Source organism: Micromys minutus (assembly GCF_963924665.1).
Source record: "Micromys minutus genome assembly, chromosome: 1".
Classification (NCBI taxonomy): Eukaryota; Metazoa; Chordata; class Mammalia; order Rodentia; family Muridae; genus Micromys; species Micromys minutus.
This window is the reverse complement of record NC_137969.1, coordinates 85,615,235-85,642,001: the sequence shown is the minus strand read 5'-3', so window position 1 is coordinate 85,642,001 and position 26,767 is coordinate 85,615,235. Positions and strand designations below refer to the sequence as shown.

The 26,767-nt window shown below is 50.5% G+C and overlaps 2 protein-coding genes across 2 annotated transcripts in view; one reads left to right on the top strand and one right to left on the bottom strand.

Moving 5' to 3' along the window:
* Positions 1-6,900, top strand: part of STX6 (syntaxin 6) — a 45,633-nt gene extending 38,733 nt beyond the window's left edge. The window contains exon 8 of the mRNA XM_080916587.1: positions 1,492-6,900. Coding sequence (XP_080772713.1) covers positions 1,492-1,568 — 77 coding nt within the window. The 3' untranslated portion in view covers positions 1,569-6,900. The remainder of the gene's footprint in view (positions 1-1,491) is intronic.
* A 5,977-nt stretch (positions 6,901-12,877) lies between these two features.
* The window catches only part of KIAA1614, a 29,058-nt gene continuing 15,168 nt past the window's right edge, over positions 12,878-26,767 (bottom strand). The window contains exons 5-10 of the mRNA XM_080930027.1: positions 23,839-25,307; positions 22,262-22,415; positions 20,348-20,600; positions 17,729-17,856; positions 16,890-17,074; positions 12,878-13,700 (exon numbers count right to left, since the gene is read on the bottom strand). Coding sequence (XP_080786153.1) covers positions 13,462-13,700; positions 16,890-17,074; positions 17,729-17,856; positions 20,348-20,600; positions 22,262-22,415; positions 23,839-25,307 — 2,428 coding nt within the window. The 3' untranslated portion in view covers positions 12,878-13,461. The remainder of the gene's footprint in view (positions 13,701-16,889; positions 17,075-17,728; positions 17,857-20,347; positions 20,601-22,261; positions 22,416-23,838; positions 25,308-26,767) is intronic.

Genomic DNA, 26,767 nt, shown 5'->3' with positions numbered 1-26,767 from the left:
ACGTCAACTAGAGTGTCTCCCTCTATTCCTTCCTACCTTATCACCTTTATTTTTTGAGACTAAAGTTTGTAAGTTCTGCTGGAATGACTGGCCAGCAAGGTCCCAAGGATCTACCTATCTCTGCTTCTCACCAGCCCCGGACTCCAGGTGCACGCCGCCATGCCTTCTGTTTACCTGGGCTCAGGCTTGGGTCTCTTGCCTGTTCAGCAGTTAGGTACTCAGGCCTTCCTCGTCATGTCCTTCTTTTTTTTTTTTTTTTAAGATTTATTTATTTGTTTTATATGAGTCCACTGTAGCTGTCTTCAGACACATCAGAAGAGGGCATCTGATCCCATTACAGATGGTTGTGAGCCACCATGTGGTTGCTGGGAACTGAACTCAGGACCTCTGGAAGAGCAGTTAGTGCTCTTAACCACTGAGCCATCTCTACAGCCCTCGTCATGTCCTTCTTAGGACATGTTCCTTATTAAGGAACTTTTGTTCCTTAACAGAATTTGTATAGCTCTGGCTCATTTGGTACTTTGGAACTTTGGCTGGCTGTCAACTTGTGGGAATTCTCCTGTTTCAGCCTTCCTAGTGTTAATTGGCATACCCAGCATGCCTAGCCTCTTAGTAACATTCCTTTGTAATGCCCTAATCCTTTGTGAAGGACACTAGGACTTGCTAGTGGACATTTCTCCAAGTTACATAAGCGACCTAATGGTGGTACTGTCTCGGTGGTGCCTCAAGCTGGGGCCCTGCGCTGCATGCAGTGCAGTTGTTCCTTAACCCTTTGGGGGTATAGTTGTAGACTCAGGATTGTGGGCTGTCGTAGGCCTCCCTGGGCCTGTCTGCCCTTCTGTCTTATAGAGGGCTTCTCTGCAAGACATCTAGAGGAATTGTAGCCTTTCTGTATCCTGTGCCAATTGTTCCAAACTGTTGGCAAGCTGAAGGTTTCAGAGGGCAAGGGCTTTCATTACAGATATACAGTGCAGATCATGCGAATACAGTTACTAGCTAACTTACTCTTATCTGACTAGGTGTGATATGAAATTAGTCATTCTCTGCCATGAGAGCTTGCTTTTTCAGCCGTTCATTTCCTGAACCGACCAGCAGTGGCTTTCTCTCCTTTCTTCCCTCTCACAGTGTTCACTGGGAGAAGAGCATGCACGTTGCTAAAGTGCATTTCTTTGGTGGGAGATTAAAGCAGATGAACTCTGATCTGACACACCAGTGCCAGAAGCCTTTTCCCTGGTGCACTGGCCACCAGCAGAAAGCTAAGACTTCAGCTAAAGGCTCGGGACTTAAAGCCTGCACTTAATGGCAGAGTTGTAGATGCATCTGAAGTGTAGCCCCAAAGCAGAACAGCATGGAGACCTGGGCGGGGTCAGGATCTGCTCTGCTCGTCATGTGCGTGCTCTGTCCCTCCTTTGCTTCAGTGATGTTGTCTCTGTGTCTCAGGGAGGGGAGTGCCTAACCCTGGGAAGGTCACCTCTGTGTCCTGCCTTCCAGATCGGCGCCAGTGGTGTGCCATAGCCGTCCTCTTCGCAGTCCTGTTGGCCGTGCTGACCCTCTTCCTAGTGCTGTGATGGTGACCGCCTCAGGTGCTTCTGCACGAGGACCCAGGGGAGAGGAGAAGCAAGCACTCCGCCACTTACATTCCTCTCCCAGAAACACACTCTGTCCCGCTTCCTCTGTGACTCCAGCATTGAGACAGCCCTCTCTCCCAGTGCTCAAAGGGCAAGCTTAGAAGAGGAAAGAGGTGACCACATGCCCAGCTGGATAGCAGAAGCCCAGGCTACCCGTTCTTCCTGAGGACAGCAAGCCACTGCTTTGCCTTACTGGACCTCGCTCCTTGAGAGGAAGGACTCAAGTCACCAGAAGAACTAACAGCCACACTTATTGCTCGTTCTGCTGCTCCCGGGCAGCCTGTCCTTCTGCTCAGACCCTTCCCGGCTTACACGGTGACACTCTCCCTTCAGAAGAAACCTGGCAAGAGTGAGGGCACCTGGGAGGCACGTTTCCCATTGCTGTTATTATGTTTCTTAGCCCCAAGAGCTGGCTTGTTGCTGAGGACAGAGGGCTCAGAAACACTTGGCGACAGGCATGCGGTGTTTCATTTTGCTGGGTAAGAGCTGACATTAAATTGCTTTTCCGGGTGTTTTTGTGGCAGGGATAAGCAACAGGAGACAGTGACATTCCTGGGGAATAGAGGTGGAGATGACAAAAGGTGTTAATGGACTGGGGCAGTTGAGAGCAGAGCACCTGCGTTGGTCTAGCCTACTGAAGGAGGACTAGTGACATCTCCCAAGACCTGGCCATAGCTGCTGTCCTGGTCTGTCCCAGGGCTGTCTCCCCAGAGGTGCAGCTTGCATATGTAGAGTCCCTCATACAGTGTGGAACAGCATAGCAGCGCTCAGCCGGGTAGGACACGCCTTCTTCTCTGATGCTTTTATTCCCACGGCACTCAGATGAGGTGGAAGGGTCAGCACATCTATTACGTTTATGCAGAAATGTCCTGACACAGAAAGGCTGGTTCTGAACCAGAGGACCTTACTCTGTGAGTAATAGCATGGATGGGTAAGAGTGCTCGGTACTCTGTTCTCTAAGATGACAACTTGGCTTCATCATCCATTGGAATTACTGAGGGAGTCCAAATTCACTGACAGATGGCTTATTGGGTTGAAGTAGCTGGAACTGCTGACACTGTACTCCAGGCTTCGGGTGACTGTTTGGATGCCTCAGATGTGCAGATAGATGTGGGATTTCTTATAATGTCCCAGATGCATGGCCTGGTATTAAAGTAGCTGTCAGGTCCAGACCAGCCTTTCACACTGGGCTGCTGCTCAGTCATCATCTGTGCGGGAACAGCAGCACCTGGACAGTTTGACCTTTGACCTCTCTTGCTTTGCCTTTCTGCGCATTCCTTAGCATGCCAACTTTAAAAAAAAATCCTGGGTTGTTCATATTCCTTGGGATTTGGACTTTTGAGTTTCTTTTTTGTTTTGTTTTATTTTTCCCAATAATGTGCTTGCCCAGCTAACTTTTAAATTGCACTTTTAAATAAATATTTGTAACAATTTTTAAAAGAAGGATATTTTATCTTGTTTAGGATCATAATAGATAAGGAAATTTACCTGTTGGTAAAAGCTAAGAGATTAGTAAACCAAAAGGTGGTCAGCACCACATCTCTGTGCAGCTCTGGTGTTTGATGCAGCAATGTTATTTCTTTTCAGATGAGGAGAAAATGTGAATATTACAAAGGGCTTCAATGTAGGGCTCTGTGTTATTTTTGTTTCATGAAATTTTAAAGTTTTGAATAGTGTTCTGTGAACGTAGACTACAGATAGTCCTCAGATTTGCATTAAAATATAGAAGCCTTTTGTTAAAAATCAATGTGGGCCTTGTCTGAGTACTGTAACCCACACTCCACATTACAAAGCTGGGAACAGTCTAAGAATGAAAATCACCCTACTTAAAGCCATGCTTTCTGCTGAGAGGACAGTCAGTGAGACCCATTCAGAAAGCAATCTATTAGTAAGATGCCCCATCAGGTCAGAGGTGAGGTCTTGTAACTCTGGCTTTAACTTTGTTGTATTGATTTTGAGTTGCTATGGTGACCTCACTGATTGAAGGTATTGGCTGAACAGTGTTGCAGACCTGAAAACAGGCTGGGACTGAGTGTGCACAGTAACTTCTCATGCAGGTGTTCCCACCCGGGACCACGCAGTCCTGCAGCAGCAGCCTTAATCCAGGCCAGCCTGTAGTGCCTTCCCTGGGCAGTCACTGCAGAGCCAGGGCAAAGAGAACAAAGACGGACCTTTCTTTTGTAGTGACCCAGTGTGCTGAAGGTCCTTCCACCCTGTGTCTTAGAATGAGGAAAGGACACCAGGGATGACCCACACTGCCCAGAAGTGTCTCTTAGAGGTGTGCTCCCCAGCCCCAGCCCATTCTCTGCACTTGGTTTCACACCCACCACCATTAAAGAACTGGTGGACTGTGCTGTTAACAGAAGGACTCAGTGTGCTTACCGGGAGAATACCTAACTGACAGGAGAAACGGAGGGCAGTCCACTGAGCGCCTGCCAGAGTGCGGATCCCAAATACCTTTAGTTCTCAGCCCTCTGTTTTGCTCGTGTCTTTGTTTGGGCTGAGAAATCACAATGCTATGCCTGCCCTAGACCGTGAGGCAAATGGAATTGTCGTGTCTGCCTGAGCACGCATGTTGTGTTTTCCTCAATTTCAGAATTCACTCTAGAGCTGAAACAGGGAAATTTGGCAACTTGCCCATTATTCTCTGCTTTTAGCCAGAATTAAACAGACTGATGGGTCTGGTAGCCAACAACTTGGCAATTTCCATGCCTTCTCACCTCGTGCGGGTAAGGGCTGTGAAGAGAAATCCAGTCTGATTCCAACAGAAATCTGTCTCTGTTAAGTGTTTTACCTTCTGTAAGTAAAGGAGGTGGAGCCAAGGTTTTTCTTCGGGTAATTTCTCTGCCCACAAAGTGTATTTGTGGCATTCATAGCATCTGCAGGCCCAACGCTCCGGGGAGGGATGAGTTGAGCTCATCACTGTGGACTTGGTGCAGTTTGGCTTCACCGTGTGCCACAAAGTGAATTTGTAACCAAAACAGAAATGGACTCTCTGGAAAGCAAGTAATAAAACGTGGAGTGCAGCATCTGTCACTTCCTCTGCCTCCCTCGACTGCACAGCCTCCCTCCTAAGTTGGTAGGAATGATGGGCTTATGTGTATCTTTTAAAAGTGTACTTTGTCCATCAAGAGCAGAGAGAACGTAAAATTGGAGTTAGAAAATGTATCAGCCCCTCACCATGCACACTATTCAGTTCCTGAAAAGAAGACTCCCCAGCAAGAGGCCTTTCGGACGGCTGGAGACTCGGCCACAGGACCCTCCCTGGATTCTCCCTTCTGGGAGGGGCCTAGTAACATAGGAGGTGGTCTGTCTTAAATGTCCAGTTGTCCTTACTCAACTCCCAACCTTTAAAAAACATCTTACCCTGAGAATGGCTTTCCTCTTAGAGTGAGCACTGGGGACTAGGGAGATGGGAAAGCCTGCTGCCAAACCATATGACCCACAAGTTGTCCTCTCTCCTCCATCCGGGCTGGATTGTGGGTGCACGCACAGGCACGTACAGATAAATAAGTACATAGATGTACATTCTTTAAAAGAAAGGATGGTGTTGGTCTGCTGTGTGCAAACGTGGATATGCCACTGTCACCTGTTTCTTATGCTCACTGGGCAGCTCTACAGTCTGGTTTTGAATCCAGAAAAGCATGAGTTTGGAGTGGAGCAGCTCCTGGTACCTGAGCAGCAGGGCTGTGACCCAGGGGAGGAGACAGGGACCAGGTCCTACCCCTTGCAGAAGATGAACAGCATTGTAGGCAGAACAGCCATCGGGAGCTCATAGAATCTGAAGACAAGTCAAGGCACTTGAAGCTGGCCTTGGTGACAGAACTCAGAGCGATGCTAACATGTACCCAACTCCTCTGCGTGCTGTGGACAACACCGAAGCCCTGAGAGTTGCATGTTCAGGTGGCTGCTGACTGGCTGTGTTTGGAAATTTTCCATATGTTACAGCTTCTGCCAAGTCAGCTGTCAGGGCACGGGGAGGGAGAGGGAGAGGGGGAGAGAGAGAGACCCTATCAGCTAACATGTTGGTGCTACTTTTCTTCTGATGTGACCTTAATGCAGACATGTTGTTCTAGCTGTGCACACCGGCCGCTCAGGCAGTGTCTGCCCTGCCCCGCTGCTGGGTTTCACATGAACATTTTATGGTGGACCTGGTTTGCCAACTACAGCCAGAGCTTTATGAAGAAGTGTATTTTACAGCTTGTTTTCTTGTGGTTATGAATTTTCTACTAAAAGGCCACTTGGTCTTCAGGGGCTATTAGGAGTAAGACCACCCGGCACCACTGTTTGCCCCTGCTCTGTCTGAGCTTTCCTGAGCTTGGGGTGGGACCCAGATCAAGGTTTCCATTCCAGTTCAGCAGAATGTAGATTCAGCTGGAATTCGTTTGTGGACAGTGAGTATGACCCTCACGCTGAGCTCTGGAAGCAGGCGTCTTTATTCCCGGGGAAAGCAGAGTGTCTGTGCCACTGATGAGGCTTTGGAATTGCCTTTTTTGTTTTGTTCTACTTTTTTTTTTCTTTCTTTTTTTGAACCCAGCACACCGAATACCACAGTGTCACACCCTAGCTTTGGCAAATGTTTCAGCTAGCTCCCTATGACTTTTTCCTGATTAGCCCAGGCTGGATCAAGCCCTCAGCATGCTAGCAGTTATGAGGGCCATCTAGGAAATGGCCAAAGGAACCAAGCTGCAGATGATGGCAGATTTGAGTCTTATAAATGGAAGTAGCCTCCCTGGCTTATTTTAATCAGAAATTGGTATAAAACAGAAATGGAATTTATAAATGGCAAAACAGTGGGTATTAGACCCTTATGTATTTTAACAAGAGTAAATACTTTTACTTTTAAATAATAGGACGTACACACTGGTGTGGGGTCAGGATCAGAACCTTACCTGGGTGGCTTCTAGGTGGCACATCCCCACAGCATGGCAAGAGTGAGCCAGATCCCTGGGACTAGAGTTTTGTCACTTCTGCCACAGGTAGGTTTATATGGTGGCTCTCCCAGGGTGAGAAGCTTGTTAGAGATGCATTTTCTGTGGACTCATTAAGAGGAGGCTAGCACCCCCACCCTGTGGTTCCAGTGCATGCCATTGAGGACCGACCATTGCTGCTGTATCGTGCTCCATCTACAGGGAAACATTCCTCAGAGTCATTCCTGCTCAGATGGTAATCCTAAAATCTGATGACATCACACACTTGAAAACTTCTAAGACATACTTAAGTAAAATAAACTCAACTAGTCATTCATAAAGGTGGCGTTTTTTACACCTTGCAGTCCACTTACTTCTGCTCTTGAGGTCGTGTTCCAACCATGTGACAGAATTCTGTTCAGTATTAAAGTGAGATGAAGACCAGTGTGCTGTCCTGGGTGTTTTCTTTCCTCCCCTTTCTCTTATATTAAAAAAATGGAAGATTGAGCTTAGGCTAGACAAGTGCTCCACACCTCCTCCGTCACTCGTGCTTAGCTTCCTCTTCACACTGAAGCACAGGTCAGTCGTCTTCCCATCAGCACTAGTTAATGGAGCATGCAGGGGGGTGGGGGGAGCTCAGTGGACCAGAGCTTTCACTGTGGAGGCCTGAGTACCGAGTTCAGATCCTCCAGCACACACAGAAAAGCTGGGTATGGTTGCTCTTGTGTGTAGCCTCGGCACCGGGGTTGGTTGGAGACAGGATCGCTGGGGCTCTACCGTCAACCTGGCCAAAACCCCTCATGCTCCAAACTCAGTGAAAAGCAATGGCTACAGGAGGTAAAGGACTGGTAGGGGGACAGCTGCAGTATTCTCCATTCTCCTCACACACACTTAAAAGCTACTGGCATATAAAGGAAACGATTTGCAGTTGATACCTACTGGGTATCTTTCTCCTTTTAGTCTCTTCAGATTTTTTTTTCCTTCTTTTTCTTTTTTGGTGATAAGGAAGAAAGTACATGAAGTTGGTGAATAAGGAGGTGGGGAAAATCTGGGAGGAATTGGGGGAGTATATAATTAAAGTATACGAACAGAATAAAACAATTAAATATCCTGACGTAGACATCTGCCTGGGGCAGAGAAAGCTGGCGGCTGCTAGGAGATCAGAGTTGTGGATTGTTAGAGCTCAAGAGGCAGCCCATTCGGTAGAGTGCTTGCCTACCAAGCCCAGGGCTCAATCCCTAGTCTGAATAAAACTAGATGTGCCTGCCTGGAGTCGCAACACAGGAAAATGGAGCAGGGGGGCCAGATTTTCAGCCTCCCTGCCTCAGCTTCCTAAGTATCTGGGATAACAGACCTCCGCCTGAAGACTGAAGCATGAAGTCACTAAGAGACAGCAGCATGGAGCTGGAGAAGGCTCAGCACTGAGAGTCATTGCTCTGCAGTCCCGTGTTCTCTTCCCAGCACCTATCTGAGTGTGCACAGCTGCCTGTAACAGTTTCAGGGGATCCCACCTCCTTTGCTGGCCTCTTGGACACTAGGCATACACAGGTGTGCATACATACATACATGCAGATACTCACATATAAACCTTAAAAAAAGAAATTAACCACCAGTCTCATGCTGAAGGCCTATCTGTAATCCCCAACTATTCCAAAGGCCAAAGCAGGAGGATTTAAAGGTCAAAGCTGGCCTGATGAACTTTAGTGAGACCTTATTTCCAAAATATAGAGAAGGTATGAAATGATACAGCGGTAAAGACACCACTGAGCCCGATTACCTGTCCAATCCTGGGAGCCCACATGGTAGAAGAGGGCTGGAGAGATGGCTCAGCAGTTAAGAGCACTGACTGTTCTTCGAGAGGTCCTGAGTTCAATTCCCAGCAACCACATGGTGGCTCACAACCATCTGTAATGGAATCTGATGCCCTCTTCTGTGTCTGAAGACAGCTACAGTGTACTCATAAATAAAACAAATCTTAAAAAAAAGAGGGCAACTTCCACATGGGCACCATAGCATTTGCATACCCACACACATACAGACTAAGTGTAAAAGTGTGTGTGTGTGTGTGTGTGTGTGTAAGTGTGTGTGTGTGTGTGTGTGTGTGTGTGTGTGTGTGTGTGTGTGTGTTGTGTTTTAATGTAGAAAATGGGTGGGCACATAATAGTTCAGAAGTGTAGTGCCTGCCTAGTGTGTGAGACCAAGTTCAGTCTTCAGTACTAAGGAAAAAAAATTCAAAGATGCTGCAGGAACGAAGTTTGATTGGACTACAGGTTTTTGCTTTAGGGAGAGGGTGCCAGTCTGGCGTGGGTAATGGCAAGCAGGTGTCTCACCAAAGCTGTCTCTAATGGGGCGTATTCCTCAGGAACCAACCACCTTGGTTTTTGAAACAATATCTCTAGCTGGGGCCTGCTCAGCTTCCAACTCTGTCTTCAGCCTGGGATTACATCATCCATCACTATAGCTGGTAAATGTGGGTGCTGAGAATCACACTCAGGTCCTCACACTTGGTTAGACAAATACTCCTGGTGGAGCTCTTCCCTGCTCCTATAGCATCAAACTTCTCAGTTCCTAAAGATGACTGACAGTTGCCTTGGTCTTGCCCATGTCTCGGAGCTGTTTATAAATAAAGTCTGCTGTTAAGTCGGGAAGACTGATCGAGGCCTGGGCAGAGTTGCATAGGCCTATAATCCCAACCCCTCAGGAAGCTGAGGATTGTGGAGAGTTCAAAGCCAGCCTGTGCACACCCAAGATAATAATTCTAGTCCAGGAGCTTAGGAATCAGCCTCGGTTGTATTTGGATTTTGTTTCTAAGAAAACTGAACAAACTGCTGATCGTAGTAACCTGAAAAGACTGGAGACTGTTGTATCCATGGCAACAGTTACAGCGCAAGAGCGCCTACCACATCCACATTCCTTTCTCCCGGTTTAGCTCCAGAGCTGGATAGAAGCTAGTGAACTTGGGGTGTCACAGGGCTGAGGCTAGCCCTCCCAGAAGATTCTGTGGTCCCTAGGTGGGATAGGCCTGCCGCCTCAGGGTCGATTGTAGCCCATGACATCCTGATTTGGCTTATCTCTCAGCTATAGCTGACTCTGTTCAGGAGGTGTGGACATCCCAAAGCACAGAGCAGGCCTTCCCTCATTGCCTGGCACCTGTCCAGAGCCCTGAGGGCAGCCCCACACTGTGATGGAGGCCTGAGCCCAGGCTGCAGAAGGACAAGACAAAGACAGGCTTGGCAGGTGCCTAGGCATCCATAGAACAGTCCCGGATGTCCTCCAGGACTTGCAGGGCAGCTGTTGAGCCCTGGCTCCATGGGCACAATGTCTGAGCCAGTCCCAGCAGTTCCCTTCCTGGGCCCAGCACAGCGACCTGGCCAAACGCACAGCCTTTGAGAACTGGCTGAGTTTGCCGAGGAAGGCAGCCATCTCTGAGCAGGTGTTCTGGCTGCCCTGGGAAGAGACTTCACAGAGCAGGGTGGGCAGGATCTGGGGACGGTAGGGGGTTTGGAATCGCTCAGAATATGCCTACGGATAGAAGAAATGGCTTGGGCAGGTACACCAGGACAGACCCGTTGTTGCCAGGTAAGTCTGAAGGATAATTACACTGAGGAAAGTTCCTGACTGCATGACTGTGTGAGGGTTAAGGAGAGAGGGAACCAATGCCAGCGGACAGTGTCATGGTTTGCTCCCAGGACAGACACTTCTCTAATCCTTGTAAAGGTTGCCAGGCCGTGGGGTAGGTGGAGGAGAGTCAGCAAAGGCCACAGGTGAACAGGACAAAGAAAGTGTGTGGAGCTGGAGCCCAGTGCAAGGGCAACCAGCAACCAGGCTGTTGTTGGGAACAACCACAGTGGTAAGCCCTCTTCCCCGAGCCATCGTGACAGGCCTGGAAGTCCAGTTATGACATCACATCTGCTTGTAGGGCTGTGGCTTTTTGGTGACTTTGGTTCTGTAACCTTCTCGAAGACCATGCCTGAGTTTCATTCGTCAGTTCAACCAACTCAGCCCAAGGTGGTATAGAATTTGTCATTGCCCCATGGGAGGAACTCTTTGCTTCCCAGCCCTGCCCACCACACATCCTGCTTTAGGTGTCTAGTAGAGTCAGAAACATGGCCAGAGGAAACCTCTCTCCTGCAGGTGGTAACTTGGAAAGGTTGGACCTCATTTTCCCAAAGGACCTCAAGGCTGGAAGTGAAGTACAGCATCCCTACCCATGAAGGTCAGCAGGTAACGTGGCAGCGCTGCACCCCTAGCTTGACCCAGGCCTCCTGTGGCTCATCCCTGCATACCTAGAAGCAGAAGCGTGGCTTGACTGAAAATAGTGCCTTCTGAGATCCCCTGCAAGCTCCCGTCCCTGCCCCGCACCCCCTCAGATCATGCCAAAGTTGGTACTTTCTGTTCTGTGGTTCCCAACACCACCCACTTTCTGTAGATTTAAAGGGTGCAGGCTATTCAAGGGGAAACACACATCTTTGCACAGGCTATGTATTTTTTATGCCAGAACATCCTTGATCTCACTAAAAGTTCCCACTAACTTCACAAAGCCATGCTTAGGAACACCTTTTTCCTCCTCAGCACCATGCCAGACACTGTCACACCGACCAAGTGGTGTGGTATTCTTACCCTTCCTTGTTCTGTGTATTGATGGAGTCTTCTTCATTTCCTCCACCCCTCCAGCCTGCACAAGACCTGGCTTAGGACAGTTAACTAAGTTCTAGAAGGTTCTGATGGTGCAGTATCTGGAAAAGGGCTAAACCACACCAGCAGCTCTCTAGGTAAAGAGATGATGGGGACCAGACAAGATACAGGAGAGAGAAACTCCTGCTAGTCCAGCCTTTTCCTGTCCTCTCCCAGCCCCTTCACTGCATTTCTCCAGAAGACAGGTGACCTAGCTATACAGAAAGCAGAAATGGCTTTTGCTACTGACACTTTTTCCCAGGTGAAATTTCTTCAGCAGCAGCTCCAGGCCAGGGAGCTGCCAGCAGGGCAGGGGTTCTCAGCCTTCCTAATGTAGCCTTTAATACACTCCGAATGCCGTGTGACCCCATACAAACAGTGATTTCCTTCTGCACTGTAATGTGCCTACTGTTGAGCTGAATGTGAGTATCTTCGGAGACAGGTTTGCCAAAGGGGTTGCACCTCACAGGTTGAGAACCACTGATGTAGCGGGTCGCCAGGCTTCTGCAGGGATAGGATGGAGCAGAGTCATCTCTGGGGTGCTCCAGTGCCCTCTGTATGCCCTGGGGTTTCATGCACTCGATATGCGGGCTACACTGCCCACCTGCTAACTCACCCACCCGTCCTGCTTTCTCTTCAGCCTGGGGCAGTCCTAGCCATCCAGTCCTGGACTCTTGGGGCTCCGAGACACTCCCCCACTTCTCTTCCCCTCCCCAGCCTCTGGGTTTTAACTGACTTCTGCAGCAAATGTTCCAATTTCCTCCCCAGACAGGCTACTTTCTTCTGTCACCTCTCCACAGGCAACACTTTCTCAGTGTCTGCCCTACTGATAAAAACTGCCTGTGACATTCATGACAGCCCAATCCAGATGAAAGCTGTTTTTTTGTTTGTTTGGTTGGTTTGGTTTGGTTTCTGGGGTTTTTTGTTTGTTTGTTTGTTTGTTTGTTTTGGTTTCATTTTTGTTTGTTTCTGTTTTTTTTTTAAACCATAGCTGGCACTGTAGCAAGTTCCAGAGCAGCAGTGAGCCACACACTCCACCCCACCATGCACCTAGCCCTAGGTTCTTAGCTCTGTTCTCTCCGACCTCAGCTTTGCCAGGGCTCCTCTCCTGACTCAAGTTCTGCAGAGCCTTCTGCATCTACCCTGGCCACGACCCCACCCTTGCAGACCTCCACATGTCCTTTCCACATGTCCCCTGGCCATGCCTGTGCCATTCTGCCCCTGCCCAGCCCCAGGCCTCTCAGACTGGTAGAGATGAAGTGAAGACAGAATCCAGCAACTCCAGTGCAAACAGCTTTGGCTTTTTAATAATTTAAGGTCGACACCTGGCATCTAGAGTCCTGAACCCTTGATCAGCATCTAAGCTGAGTAGGCTGCACTATGCCTAGGTGGGATGGCCACCCCCAGCTCACAGCCTCCCTGCCTGCTGCCCACCCACAGCTGCCACCAGGGAGGTCTGGATAGGAACCCTGCAGCTGGGGGACAGCCAGACACCAGCTGCAGCCCTGTCTCCAAGCTGGACAAGAGAACAAAGACCAGGGCCCGCCCAGGCCAGGCTGCAGCAACCCCAGGCTAGTCAGGGCTGCAGGCAAAGGACTGACTGGGCTGGGCCCCCACATCCTTAATACTATGGCTACACTTGCTGCAAATGGCAATAGTTTCGTTTTTTTAACTTTGCATTGGTCATAAAAATTTCTAGTAATTCTTAATATTCTGGCTCCCAGAATCTCTCAAAAGTTTGCATGCCCAGAAGGGGCACAGGCCCTTCCTGACAGGCCACACTTCACAGAACTCACAGTTAGGAATATGTGCTCCTGGCTGTCAGACCGTGCCAAGACACTGAGCCCTTTCTGGATCAAAAGAAAAGTGTCACATGGAAACCAAGCAAGCCACAGCTGAAAGAGATGGGGCATAAAGCCAACATGGCCACGCTGTCTCTGGTGTGCTGGGGGCTGGGAGCCTTCTCAGTGAGTGTGGCCAGAAGCTGAAGCCAGCTCTCAAGGACCAACCCAAGGATTAGTCAGTTGCTATCCTCTCTTCCTCCAACAAAGGAACATGACCACCTCTGCGGAGGAAGAAACCAGTATTCTCTATCCCCAGACCTGTATAAATTAGAATCCTTACACACAGGTACTCAGCTTCGTCCTATGGGTTGCTGATCAGAACATCTGTCACAGCCTGGACAGATGCTTGATTTTCATGTTATCACTGGGCAGCGTGTTTCTAGCCCCTCCTGCTGTATGTGGGGGTCAGGGCGCAGAAGGAGTGTTAGCAAGAGCAGCAGTGCTTCTGGGTCTCTGGGGAACGGGCCTTTGTCTCAAGACACGGATTGACAAGCTCTCCACACGAGCCAGTAGCTCTTTGATGTGAGCCAAGCCCAGCCCGGCGACCTTGGCCCCGTTCACCTCCAGGATCTCATCCCCTACCCCAAGCAGCCCCGAGTACAGCTTGGCAGTGTCCAGGTCAGCCATGGCCTGCACATAGAGCCCTGCAAAGGAAAGGGAGATGTGTGTGAGCAGTCATGCAAGACACAATGACACACCTCTTACAACTGATGTCATGTGTCCCTACCCCCCTCCTCCGTCCCATGCTTAACCTCATTTCTCTGTGGCGTCTTTTAAAACAGCAAAACCTATGCAAATGATGCCTGAAGACATTACTCCCCTTCAGTTTAGTCTTACCCTCTTCTGATGTCAGCTTTTAGGATATCAGTGTGTGCCCTGTACCGTGCTGCTTAGGACTCATGCATAGATGAAGTATGTAGCTCAAGCGACCCAGGCTTAGCCCAAAGGCCAAAGCAGGAGACTCATCACTGTCACTAAAGCAATAGAAGTGCCTGAGACCAAATCTCCATAGCACTATGTAGGATTGTCCCTGGCCTCAGGGTCACAGTTCCTCACGTGGGATTTGGTGGCGCATAGTCCGAGTCCAAGGAAAATAGATGCCCATATCTACAGCTTACTTGTCTGTTTCTTGCACCCTTCCCTCTGCTACTCCAAGAGGCTCACCCTGGCCAACATTCCCTGGGTTGTAAAATGGTCAGACTTGTGGCTGGCTCCCAGGAAAGCCATGTTGTAAGAGAGGCTATAGGGGCTTGGCTGACGAGGCAGGTCTCTAGCCAATGTCCACCTGAGAGCTAGGTATCTTTCAGGTTCTCTGTCAGCTGCCCTGAGCTGACAGCATATGTGGGTAGGTTCCTCTGGGCAAAGCTGGAGCCCACTGCCATTCTCTTCTGGGTGGGCATAGCCAGCCTGCTGGAGGACAGTCTTTGTGAGTGACTTTCCTGCAGCCAACAACACAATGGGGTTTAGGGACAGGTGAGCAGTCCTGACCCCTTCACCTGCTGGCTGAGAAAAACATAGTAGCTGTCCACATGATACCTTCCCCCAGGCTTTCCCCTAGTCAGTCAGGTGCTTAGCACTGACAGGAAGCCTGTTTGGTGTGTCCATAAACTGTAGGAGGGTGGTACCTTAGCTTATGAACCCAGAGGATCCCCCTTCTTTGTAGCCCCTGGGTCCCAGAGAAGCCAGGCTCTGAATATTGACAAGTCCTTTACTAAAGGTTTGTGGCTATTTGGACGATGTGAGGTCCGTGCACACTTCCTCTCCTGTCTGAAGTGTGGCTGTCCCTTTCGGTGCTTCTTGGCCAAGATGAGCCTTTCCACTGAGGCTCTGTCTCTAAATAATCAAGTGCTTACAGTTCTTTGGCAGAAGGCCTTCCCAGTGAGATCCTGGCCTGTCCTAGATCTTCTTTCTCAAATGCTCAAAGAGCTTACCTGCTGGGTCTAAAGGCTGATGGCACAGAGAGTAAGAGCCACCCCCTACCTCCTAATGTGAACCTACAGGAGTGTTTGGTATGCAGAAGGAGAGGCAGGTGGGAAGGAATGACAAAACACAAAAGAATGTAGCCAAGCCAGACCAGACACTGACGTCACTCCAGCCATTTTGGGGAGACTTGGGTAGGCTTCCCAGCTGAAATCGTGACTGTGAGGTATCTCTGGCATTTGTGGTCTGTTGGAGACAGCCTTTGTTAAGGATGTTAGATGCCTAGGTTGTAACTAGTTAGAAGTGGAAGGCAGGGCCTGCTGTTTCCGTGGGTGTGGTGTCAGGTGAGACAAACGGCATGCTGGCATCCTGACTGACACTTAGCAGGGAGTCAGAGCAGCTACAGTCCATGGCTCCTCTCCTCTGAGGCTTGGGGGGAAACTGGTCCTAAACAGCTAGAGGAAGGCCTGGGGTGAAGCAGCAGCAACCACCACATTGCCTAGTGTGAGACCCCAGTGTGACATATGATGGCCAAATACAGCAGCAAGAGTGGCACACCACCTAGACAGCCTGGATGGCACTCAGCTTCCTAAATGTCAGCTCCCTGTGTGCACTGACATCTGACTGTCCCTAGGTCCAGACTGAAGGAGGCCCACACCATTCCCAATCACACATGTTTTCTCCCCTCCCTACTCAGGTCACACTAACTGCAAATCAGCCAGATTTGCTCACCATCTCCAGGGCCACCCTCACACCACCTGCCATTTGACCTTTCTCCTGGACTCTGGACATCAGTTCAGTGCCCTTCTCTGTCCCACTATGTGTTGTCAACACAGCTAGGTATCACCCATCTGTTCTAAAATCTCTTCCAGTAGATGGAGCCTCTCCCGCTGGATGAGAAAACTCCAGGTCCCTTAGGACAGGACAGCCTGCAGCCTCTCTGAGCTCAGCTCCCAACCTGACCTTATTCCCCTAACAGCAAGTCCTGTGGCCTTTAGGACCTTCACACTTGGTAGCTCCTCCCCCTGACTCTCATCTCCTGACTCCAAATGGCTCCTCCCTTCTGTCCACTCTCCACTCGAATGCCATTGACCTAGTTTTGGCCATGCCTGTTTTACTAATATTTGCTTTTTGGTGCATTTCACTATGCCATGTTCATAACAGAAAACATGAAGTAAACCTGAAGATCTGGCCCAGCACCCGTGCTGGAGTGCACGCGCGTGAGGTCTGAGGTCTGTGTGCTCCATGCTGTGCTGTTACCTCAGTGTCCACAATACTTATTAGCAGGCACCTGACATACATATTTACTGACAGATGCTGAGTGATGAACAACACAGGAGCCAGCAGCACAGGCTCCTGGGCTTGCCTTTCTAAGTCACCCCTGCCTCCTCTGCCCACTCTCCCCCAGCTAAGCATAGCCTGGGGGAAGGCTTTGGCCTGGGCAGGTCAGGTTGCCATGAAGGAAGTAGAGAGACCAAGAAGTGGTCAGAGCTCAGTGATGGTACTGGATTGGGATACAGTAGGCAACCCAGCCAGGCACCTGGAGCCAGCATCCATCTGCACAAAGCCTCCAGGAGCTGGCGGGAGGGGGCGGGGGCTGTGGACAGACTGCAGACAGGCAGGCCCATTCCACAAGCCCAGACACAAGGTTGGAATACATTCGTCACATCAAAGGAAGAGCTGAGAACTGGCGCGCACAGACAGTTTTCTTCTGCCCTTGGAAGAGCCTTGAAGGCTCTGATTTCAAGATGTCACAGGGCAGCAGGGGGACACTGCAGTCAAATCTGCCAGCTCCACCTCCTCAGTAGTGGGGCTCCTGGGATCTGGCACTCAGGAGGAGCTTCTGGAGGGACAAAGCCCAGCTGGAACTCGACCATACCCCAGGTACTGTGCTAACGATCCCAACAGCGTACCTGAGTCTCGACGCCCACTGCCATAGGCCACACAGAAACCAAAGGTGCCCTTTGGGGGTCGCTGCAGCTGCAGCAGGCTCGTGCCATCTGGGAACACCTCTACCACTCGGCCCACAGCACGAGCCAGGCTAGGAGCACCCACATCTTCCACACTGAGGGCACGATAGGGAAAGGCCTTGGCTGGCCTACAAGGAGACCAAAGACAGTAACGATGGGGTTAGGACACAGCCATTTTTTTCTTGGCCCTAAGGTGACCTGCATCTCTGATGTAGGAACCTGAAACTAGAGCTGGTTTCTCTGACCTCAGCCAGCAAAATGAGCTACTAGGGTGAAGATAGGCGTTTCCACATCTGCTGGCAGCTCTTCGGACCAGAGAGTCTTGAAGCAAGGATGGTGGTCTCTAACATGTTTAGAAAGAGACCTCTGAGAATCTGAGGAAGCTATCATTTTATATGGTGTTTTCAGGGGCCCTTTTCCCACAAAGCCCTGCAGAGCCAAGTGGCCTGCGCCAGGAGTCAAGGGTCTCTTTGGGGTTATTGTCTGGTGTTTAGTAAGATCTTTAGCTGTGTTAAGGAAACTCTGAACACTGATTCCAGGAAGTCATTAGACAGTCTGCCAGCACTACCTTCCAGCAAACCGGTGCCTCTCGGTGCTCACTGCACATGGCAAGGGCACAGAGGTGTCATTCTGAGCTGTCTGTGCCGCTTTGTCTCCGAATTGGAGATTTGTGGAGGGCAAGACTTAGCTGCTCTGCTTCACTTCCTCTTAAAGAGACAAATGGGCTCAGGGCTGTGGTGCCACTCTGAGCTTAATCTTTGGGTCACTTGTGCCACACTTACCTGCTGGGTGCACTGCTGTCCCCTGACCCCTCTACCAGGTAGAGGCTGGACCTGTCTCCCTTGCCACTTAGCAGAGAATGGAGGCTCTGGAAGGAAGTTGCTTTCCGATGCTGATGAGATGGTGACACCTAGTGGGGAAGGCCCGATATTACAGGTGAGAAAACCAGCTGGGAACCATAGAACTGAGGTCACTCTTAAGAGAACAAAGTGTGCTGCAAGCTTTGGTCCGCACACCTGGGTGCCTAGCAAGCGTCAGCAGAGCCTGCTTGTAGAGATGGGACTACACAGGCACCCACAGCTTTAAGCTTTATGCCTGTGCTTGTCTCACTGTGGAAACCTACCCAGCACTCAGAAGCCATGGCCGGAGGAACAGCTTAAGACCAGTGAGAGTCACATAGGAGATCCTATCAAAAGGGGAGGGGCTGGGGTGTGGCTCTCTGGTAGCTACTCAAAACACACCTTAGAGCAGGATGCTTCCAGCTGGGAGTAGGGGTTAGCCAGGTAACATGATAGCTCTAGGAGTTTGTAACTGGGAGCAGAGAGGCATTGACCCAGAAGGGATGTGGACAGAGAAGGAGCTGGTCCTTGAGTGAGGATGGAAGCAAGAGCTCACCAGCTGGAAAAAAAGGACAGGTTCTCAAGCAAAAGAAAGACTACACAGGAGATGGCATAGGACACAGGAGTAGGCGGGGGACACGGGAGAAGGCATGGGGACATGGGAGGAGGCATGGGATGCAAGAGAAGGCATGGGGACACAGGAGAAGGCATGGGGACACGGGAGAAGGAGTGGTACGTGCTGGTTAGGGGTGAAGGTTCAGGCAGGCATTTGTGCTTTTGGGAGAGACTGATTTTTCTTTTAGCTTGACTTTCCCCCAGTTTTTGCAAGTTTCTGTACCATTCTTTCTGCATGTCTGAGCCTTTTAAAAGCAGGCTGCTCTCTACCTTCAGGCACTCAGTTTAAACCACAGCAAGACCTCTGAGACACAAGAGACATTGGCCACGTCCCTGGAGGGACCTGTGAAGAAACCGCACTGGTGAGAAATGCAAAGGCCCAGCTCACAGCTCCACATCTGAAAAGTCTAACGAGCATTTCGAGAGACACAAGGTCATGCTGTGCTGCCTTCATTCCCAGTTCACCCTGTGTCTCCTCCAGCCAGCAGACACTTACTACACAAGGACCTCCACTCCTAGACACCGTCCTGAGTGAAATCAGTCCAAGGACCACCATTCACCCTGCATTCTCTCCCCTCTTCGGCCTTTGAAATGAAAGGCTCCGATGCCTTAGACTTTAGTTCTCACCCTGAAAGGGTGGAGGCCCTCTGGGGGTTGAATAGCCTTTTCACAGGGGTCACATATCAGATATCCTGAGTATTTTTACAATGACATTTACATTATGATTCTTAACAGTAGCAAAATTAGTTACAAAGTAGCAACAAACATAATTTTATGGTTAGGAATGAGCACATGAGGAACTGTATTAAAGGGTCGCGGTGTTAGGAGGGAGTAGAAAATACAACAGCTCCACGCTCCTAGCACAGGGCCTGATTTCTGGAGGCCTGGTAGAAGTGAGTGTGCTGAGGTGATGTGCTAAGCCTGGCACACAGAGAGAGAGATGTTTAGCCAGTGCCTGTGTTCACTGAATGTGAACTGGGTACAGTAGCTACTGAGACAGCAGTGGGGGCAGACATCATATTCCAGTGAGGGGGAGAGACGTGGAGGAGTGAAGCTGTGTGAGAAGGCAAACAGCAGAAGCGCCTCAGCCTGAGGACGGTGGTGACTTCTAAAGGAGGCACGCCTCGAGTACAGACAGACATCAGCAGGCAGAGACAGCAAAGGCAGTTGGGTACAGATCTAGTCTGGGAGACTGGGAGATGTAACAGCAGCAGATCTCAGCTCTATCCTGACCATGGCAAATGTTCAAAGATGAATGCATTTCTGGCAAGGTGCACTTGGAATGGCCAGGTTTGTACATCCTCAGAGAAACCACTGTGGAGGCCACACGGAGAAAGACCTGAACAGAGAGGCCAGTCAAGGCTTGCTGTGACCTTACGGATCAGAATTGTTTGGGGGTTGGAGAGATTGCTAGATGTTAAGAGCACTGGCTGATCTTCCAGAGGTCCTGGGTTCAGTACCCAGTACCCATATAATAGCTCATAACTTTATAACCCCAGTCCTAGGAGCATCCGATGCCCTCTTCTGACTTCTGTGTGTACCAGGCATGCACAGTGCAAACACATATGAAGGCAAAACACACAGAAAAAAATGAAATACTTCTTTTTAGAAAGAAAGGAGTGGAGGGAGGAAAGATGGAAAGAAAGAGAAAAAAGAAAGCACACTTGTACTAAAGAGTCACTGTGGCCAAGGAGTAGGTTAAAGAGTGATCAGTGCATGAACTTTCCAGGAAACAGACAGATTTAAGGGAGAGAGGACAGTAGGTGGCGGGTGGGAAAACAGAACTAAGGGGCACTCACATAGTAAGTATAGGCCCTGTGAGCCAATTGTGAGGACACTAGCGGCTCCCTACTTCTGTGACCTGGACTCTCCTCCCCTTCTACCCTTCACTTCCTTAAACTGCAGTGCTGGGACCACACCCTATTGTCCAGGGCCCTGGGGACTCACCAGATGCAGGATCTGTAATGATGGGGCTCTTTTCACCTTGGAGGTGCTGGGATGTGGAGCCAGCGCTGAAGGCTGCAGCTGTTCCACACTGAAGCTCCGGGACGTGCCAAGTCTGGGCCGGGGCGTGTGGCCCAGGGCTGAGAAAAGCTTTTTGAGCCCCAGGGTGGAGGTAATACTACCCCTCCTTTTCTTGTTCCCATCTGAATGGGCAGCCGAGGGTGGCGTGCGCCCTGCGCTGGCCTCAAGAGATGCTCTGGAACACAAGGGGAGGGAGGGCATGAGGTGGCTGAACAAAGCTTTGAGGAAGGCACAAGCTGGCTGCATCTGGCATCCCAGGGTTCCACAAGCCCCAAATGGAACAGTGCCCACGTTCTCAGGGAGGATCTAACAATAAGGCTGTAGCGAGGAGAGCCACGCAGACTCTGCCAGGTGCCCCGTGAAAGAACTGTCCAGGATAGCCCCTGCCGTAGCACACAGACACAGGTCATAATTCATTCACTCCACTCCTTCAGGATGTCTCACAAGCCTCCTACCCGTCTGCCCTCAGCTGAGGGTATATAGAATCTAGTCAACAACAGACCACACAGAGAAGGAAGCCATTCATAGTCATGTGTGGATGAAGCAGGTGTGACTAGGTCCTTGTTTTAAATAGTTTTCAGGGAAGATCTCTTTGGTGGAAAACAATCTTTATACCAAGGACCAGTGACAGGAAGAAGGAATCAGGCCATTAAGCCTGAAGGGAGAGATGCAGGTGCACAGAACAGCTGGGATCTCGTCTGAGCAGAAACAAGTCTGATGTGTTCAGTGGCAGCAGCCAGGTAGCAAGGGAAGCAGGAAGAGGTGTGCTGGGAGGCCAGGCAGGCAGGCAGGTCCCACCACGCCAGCCACTGTCAGCCTCAGGAAGTGAAGGAGAGAGACTACCGTGGGGCTTTAAGTAGGACAATGATACCATTTAATTGGGTTTTTAAAAAAATATTCCCTCGTGCAGCTAGGAAGTGAGGCAGCTTAGACCAGATGGTGTCGAGCGGGGTTGGGGGCTGGAGTGGGCTGCTGGTGGGGAAAGAGGGAAAAGCAGGAGGCAGATTCTGGGTCTAAGCTGTGGGGATGGCAGCATGGCTGCTGGGGAGTGTGGGCAAGCATCTGTGGAATTTTTATTGAGGGGACAGCTAGATACTTGGGAGAGATGTCCAGGAGAAACTGGCCAGACGGACCCAGCATTCGGGCAACCATCCAGCACTGTCTGGGCTGTGGGGAGGCTGTGTGTGCCATGTGGTCACAGAGCAGTCTGGAGCTGGGGAAGCCTCACAAGGACCAGGTCTACCTACGCTCTGAACTTGGTCCAAGGAGCTCCCAAGGTCCCAGCAAAGAAGGGCATCATCTTGCTTTCTGGGAGCACCTTGAAGGCTGTGGTTCCCAGCTGTATCATTAGTAGCTGGGGCTCAAGGGTGGGCAGATTACTCAGTACCTTAATGAGGTACATCAGACAAAGAGGACTGAAAAAGGTGGGGTTGGGAGTAGGTAAAGTGCCTGCATGTAAGCCTGAGGACCTAAGTTCAGATCCCCAGTACCCATTTCAAACCCAGGCCATGGCAGAGCATGTCTGTAACCCCAGTTCTGGGAGGCAGAAACAAGTGGGTTTGAGGTTCAAACACAAGGGTAACATCTTAGTAAGCTCCCCAATGTTAATACCTAGCCTATAAACATACTTATACCTATGTGTCCCCAGACACATGTGTATCTACCCCGCATGAACATATATGAACAACACACACACACACACACACAATTAGGAAGGGTGTTTAAGGGCACCAGTATGTGGAATTTGGAAGAGGAAGGTTAGAGATGCTACTGCTCCAGGTGGTGTGTTCTCATCTGGCATGCCCTATGTAGTCAGGGCTTATTCCTGCCACTCACCCAGTGGGCATGTGGCCTCCAGAGCTAGATTCCATCCTCCGTGGACCTCCCAGTTCCTGGCTGCGCTCAGGCTCCTCTGAGGTGAGGGAAAGGGTGATGGCTGTTGAATTGACTGTAGTAACATCCGCTGACTGGAGAGAGTCCTGGAGATTTCCTGCAACAGCCACAGTGCCTCCCCTGACACACACCACAGGTCACAGTGTGGAAAGGCCCATTTCCCAGCCTGAGGGGTAGGAGGTGCTGGGGAGAGGTGGGAGCCGCAGCAGCAGAAGCAGTAGAAGCCCCAGGAGGCAGTCAGTGAAGGTAGCCGGGGCCCATCCTTGAGTATCTTCTAAACTGGAAACTTTGAGGATGAGGCTGGGGTCCTATGGACTCCTGTCACCCCATCCCCCAGCAGAGCACCTAATAAGTATTTGTTAAGTGGCAAGTTACTTGTGATATGTCATGCCCATCCTACGTCAAGGAACACAGCCAAGAACTGGGGAAACAATCTAAAATTGCCACAGCTTCTACCATGCTTCCATCTTGGGACCATTTTCTGCACTGGGTGATGTGAAGGGTGATTGAACCCTTTATAGACTGGCCCCTGTGTTTCCTATGAGACAGGGCACATCTTAACCCTCCCTGTCTAGATAAGGAAACATGAGTGTGGAGAGAGAAAGTGGTCACCCAGGGGCCTTGTCACTAATAAGAGAATCATCACTAAGTTCTCGAGGAGGTGCTGACCCAGAGTTCCCAGAAAGGTCATTGGGTCTCAGAAGGTCTGCAGGAAGTGGTTAGGTTCACACCAGCCACCAGCCTGGAGCCCACACAAGAGAGGGAGCCATAGCTGAGCACAGTGTGGAGGGTGAGAGAGGGGTGGAGGTAGAACACTAGGAGAGAGCCTTTGCCTCCTCAACTTCACTGCTGTCCATTGGAATCACAGCAGTGAGGATCAAAGCCTGGGGCTACAAACACACAGAATCTGCCCACTGCATGACTCCTCCTCCCAAGGGCAAGGAGCTTTGGAAGCCTTGCGGATCAGACTCTACCAGCAGGTCAGACAGCCAGGGCCAAGGAGAGCTCCAAGCGCCACCTTGCACTCCCCTGCTGGCCACCACATCCCTCAGAAAGCCTTAAGGGCAGCTTGAGTAATTTTATGCATACCCCACAGTGCCCAGGACAGGTCAAAGCTTGTACCAGGTGCCTGATCGGCGGTGAACAAACCAGTGCAAGGTATAGAAGAAAGACGGTGGAAGAGCTGGGTGACTGTTGGGTAGTTACTCTTCTAAACAACCGTAGATTCCTCATAGTTTACAAGAGTCAAATTCCCACAAAGTGTGGCCTCCAGCAACTGTGGACTAGAGCTTCTCTACACACCTCAGAATTCCCAACAGAAAGAGGGCTCCATCCTCACCATGGTCCAAGCCCCTGCTCCCCATCCCCCAAGCATAGAAAACTGGCTAACTTTCTCCGTGCTCTTGCTAAATCCTGCACACCTACTGCTGCTCCGAGGGACCCATAGGTGCTGGGGGCTGGAGGGTAGAGGGTATGCACCTTATCCTAAGGTTATTAGGATGGGGAGTGATGATCCTTACCGTCTCCATTGCTCTCCAGAGGCAGCGCAGGCTCCTGACACTGGTCCTTTCCAGATCTACTCCTATGGACAGCTGCTCCAGAGGGCCCCTGCTGCCTGCGAGGAACACTGCTGTTGTAGTTGTTGTTGGACAGGTCCAGCAGTGAATGCTTGACTTGGGGGCTACAGGCTGGGGTCTGGGGTTGGGTGAGAACCACAGTTCTTGGAGGAGACGGAGGCAGGGGGATATCCATATGTTCCGCCTGATCTTGCCTGTGATGTCCAGTCCTGGCTGACTTCCTCGGAGGCATAGGGCAAAGGGATTTCCTTGAAGAAGGAGGGGTTGGCACTTTAGGGGTGAGGGGCAAAACCGACTGCAAGGCTGGGAGGGGTGCAGAGGGCTCTTCATGGCTCTGTTGAAGGGGAGCAGTGTGGAGAGTTTCCAGAGACTCATAGCTTTCAGGATCTTGGTTGGGCTGGCCTGATCCTGAGGACCCATGCTTCTTGGAAAACAGCACAGCATAAGCTGTACTATGTGGAGTCCTGTAGTCCTCAGGGTGGGCCCAGTGACTTCCTAACCGTGATCCAAGCTGTTCCTGGTTCCAAGGCCTCTTAGGTTCCAAGGCAGGTTTAGGCACAGCATCTTCCTTTAGAAACGAAGTTCCCTGAGGTATATGTCCGTTGGCTTCTCTTACTTCCCCTCCTACAACCACATCAAGCTCAGGCAGGTGAGACCAGGGCTGAAGGCCACAGGGCAGCTCTGTCTCAGCCTTTCTGAACCACCTGGGACCTCCCTGGGGCCTGGACCCTTGCTGCCATGTTTGGTGGCTGCTGACTTCAATCTGCTCACCTGCCCCGCTGGGCTGAGAGGTCCTGGCATCCGTATTGTCTGTCCGGCTGTCTGAATCGTGAGTGCTGTCCAGGGTGTCCTCCTTCTCAGGGTGTGTGGCAACAGTATCTGTGGTGTGTGTTTCCTGGATCCATTCTGTGTGGAGCCCTGGGAGTGGGGAGCTCAAGCCATGGGAATTACGGGGTCCCAGCAGCACCGACTCTGCCTCATAGGCAGCCTGGAGACTCCGAAGGACCCTCAGGTCAGAGGCTGCTCTCCCTTCAGCGGGGCAATGCTCCTTGAGACAGCTGCCACAGGCTGGACACTTCCTCTCACTGTCCCTATGAAATGAGCTGTTTCCCATGCTGCGGTTAACATAGTTGGTTAGGTCCGGTTTGGAGCGTAGAGGTCCTTGGTCCACCGCATGTAGCACTGTGCTTAACACTTGACGCTGGCGCTGCTGAAGGCGGTCTAGGTACCGGAACTCAGCCTCGTGGGTAGACTCATCTTCAAAACGGACATGAGACAGAGGCATTCCTTGCTTGGGCCGCTGCTCATTGCTGGACTCTGTGCTGGAGGGGTCACTCAAGCTCCCATTCTGATGGCTTTCTCTGTAGGCAGAGGTGGTCTTCACATCTGGGGCTGGGCTTCTCTGGCCATTTCTAGGGAGGAGACAGGAGAGAAGTCACATGCAGGAAGGTGTAGAGGATGCTCGACACTGCCCTGAATGTGCTCTGGCCCAGGACCCACTGCTCTGGGGCACATTCTCCCATAGTGCTCAGCAGTGCTGACATGTGATAACCCAAGTCCTGCAGGATGAACGCATCTTAAAACATCCTGCTGCTCAACAAAACTGATATAGCTTTATTTTTAACTCACACTCGGCTGCTAGGGCTCAGCACGAGTTAACAAGAAAAGTTACTAAACTAGGAACTGCAGAAGAAAGATGGCAGACCTTATATATGCATTGTGTATGTGTGTGTGTGTGTGTGTGTGTGTGTGTGTGTGTGTGTGTGTGTGTGTGTATGGTGAAGAAGTAGTCTGACCGGGCTGTGAGGGATTGCAGAAACATGTATAGTTAGTCCCGTGTGAGGAGCTCTACATCTGGGGATTTGACCGATCACATAATAAAAATATTTGAAAATAAAACCCTGTATCTGTGTGTATCTGTACAGAACATGTAGAGACCTTATTTTCTTTGTTATCCCTTAAAAGCAGTGGTCCTCAATCTTCCTACTGCTGCAACCCTTTAGTACAGTTCCTCATGGTGTGGTGACCCCCAACCACAAAATTATTTTATTGCTACTTTAAAACTGTAATTTTACTACTGTTATGAATCATAATGTAAACATCTGACATGCAGGACATCTGATATGTGACCCCTGTAAAAGGGTCATTCAACCCCAAAAGGGTTGCAGCCCACAAGTTGAGAACCACGGAACAGTACAAAATAGAAAAGAGGCTCTAAATACTACTAAGTAGCTACCACTGCAGAGCATTTGTATCACATTAAGGGGTGTGAGTAATCTAGGGGTGCACAGGAGGGTGTAGCTAATCGAGGTGCAAAAGCTACACTCTTTTATGTCCACAGCTTGACCATTTGTGGGCTCTGGTATCCAAGGGGGCTCCTAACCAGCCCCCTGTGAACAGTGAGGAGCAGTTTTAATCCTGAAAGCCTTTGTGGCAAGAGGTCTCCGTGGGCCTGGAGGTCCAGGACTCGGAGCACCCCTGACCTGAGGCCCCACTCAGGATGCCTCGGGCTTTACTGGGATGAACTGCACATTGGCAGACCCTGGCGCCTGTCCTTGGACAACTGCTGAGCTCCTGCTCCAGGCCTACCTCACACACCCACGACTGCCTCCAGATGTGCATTGCTATGTGGGGAATCTGCACATCTCTTTTAGCTTTGCTCTGTAAAACACTAGCTAGTGGCCACACCCTGCTCAGCTGCACAAAAATCTCATCTCAGGACCCCAACAGCCAGGTAACTGAGTTATGCAAATGGGCCCAGACCCAAGGCCCACACTTGCTTTTCCCTCTGGGGTTTTCCCTACTGACCCACAGACTAAGTCTTGGGACTGACTTACATCACTCTCTGGGTGCAGTGGCCTCTTATCCTATT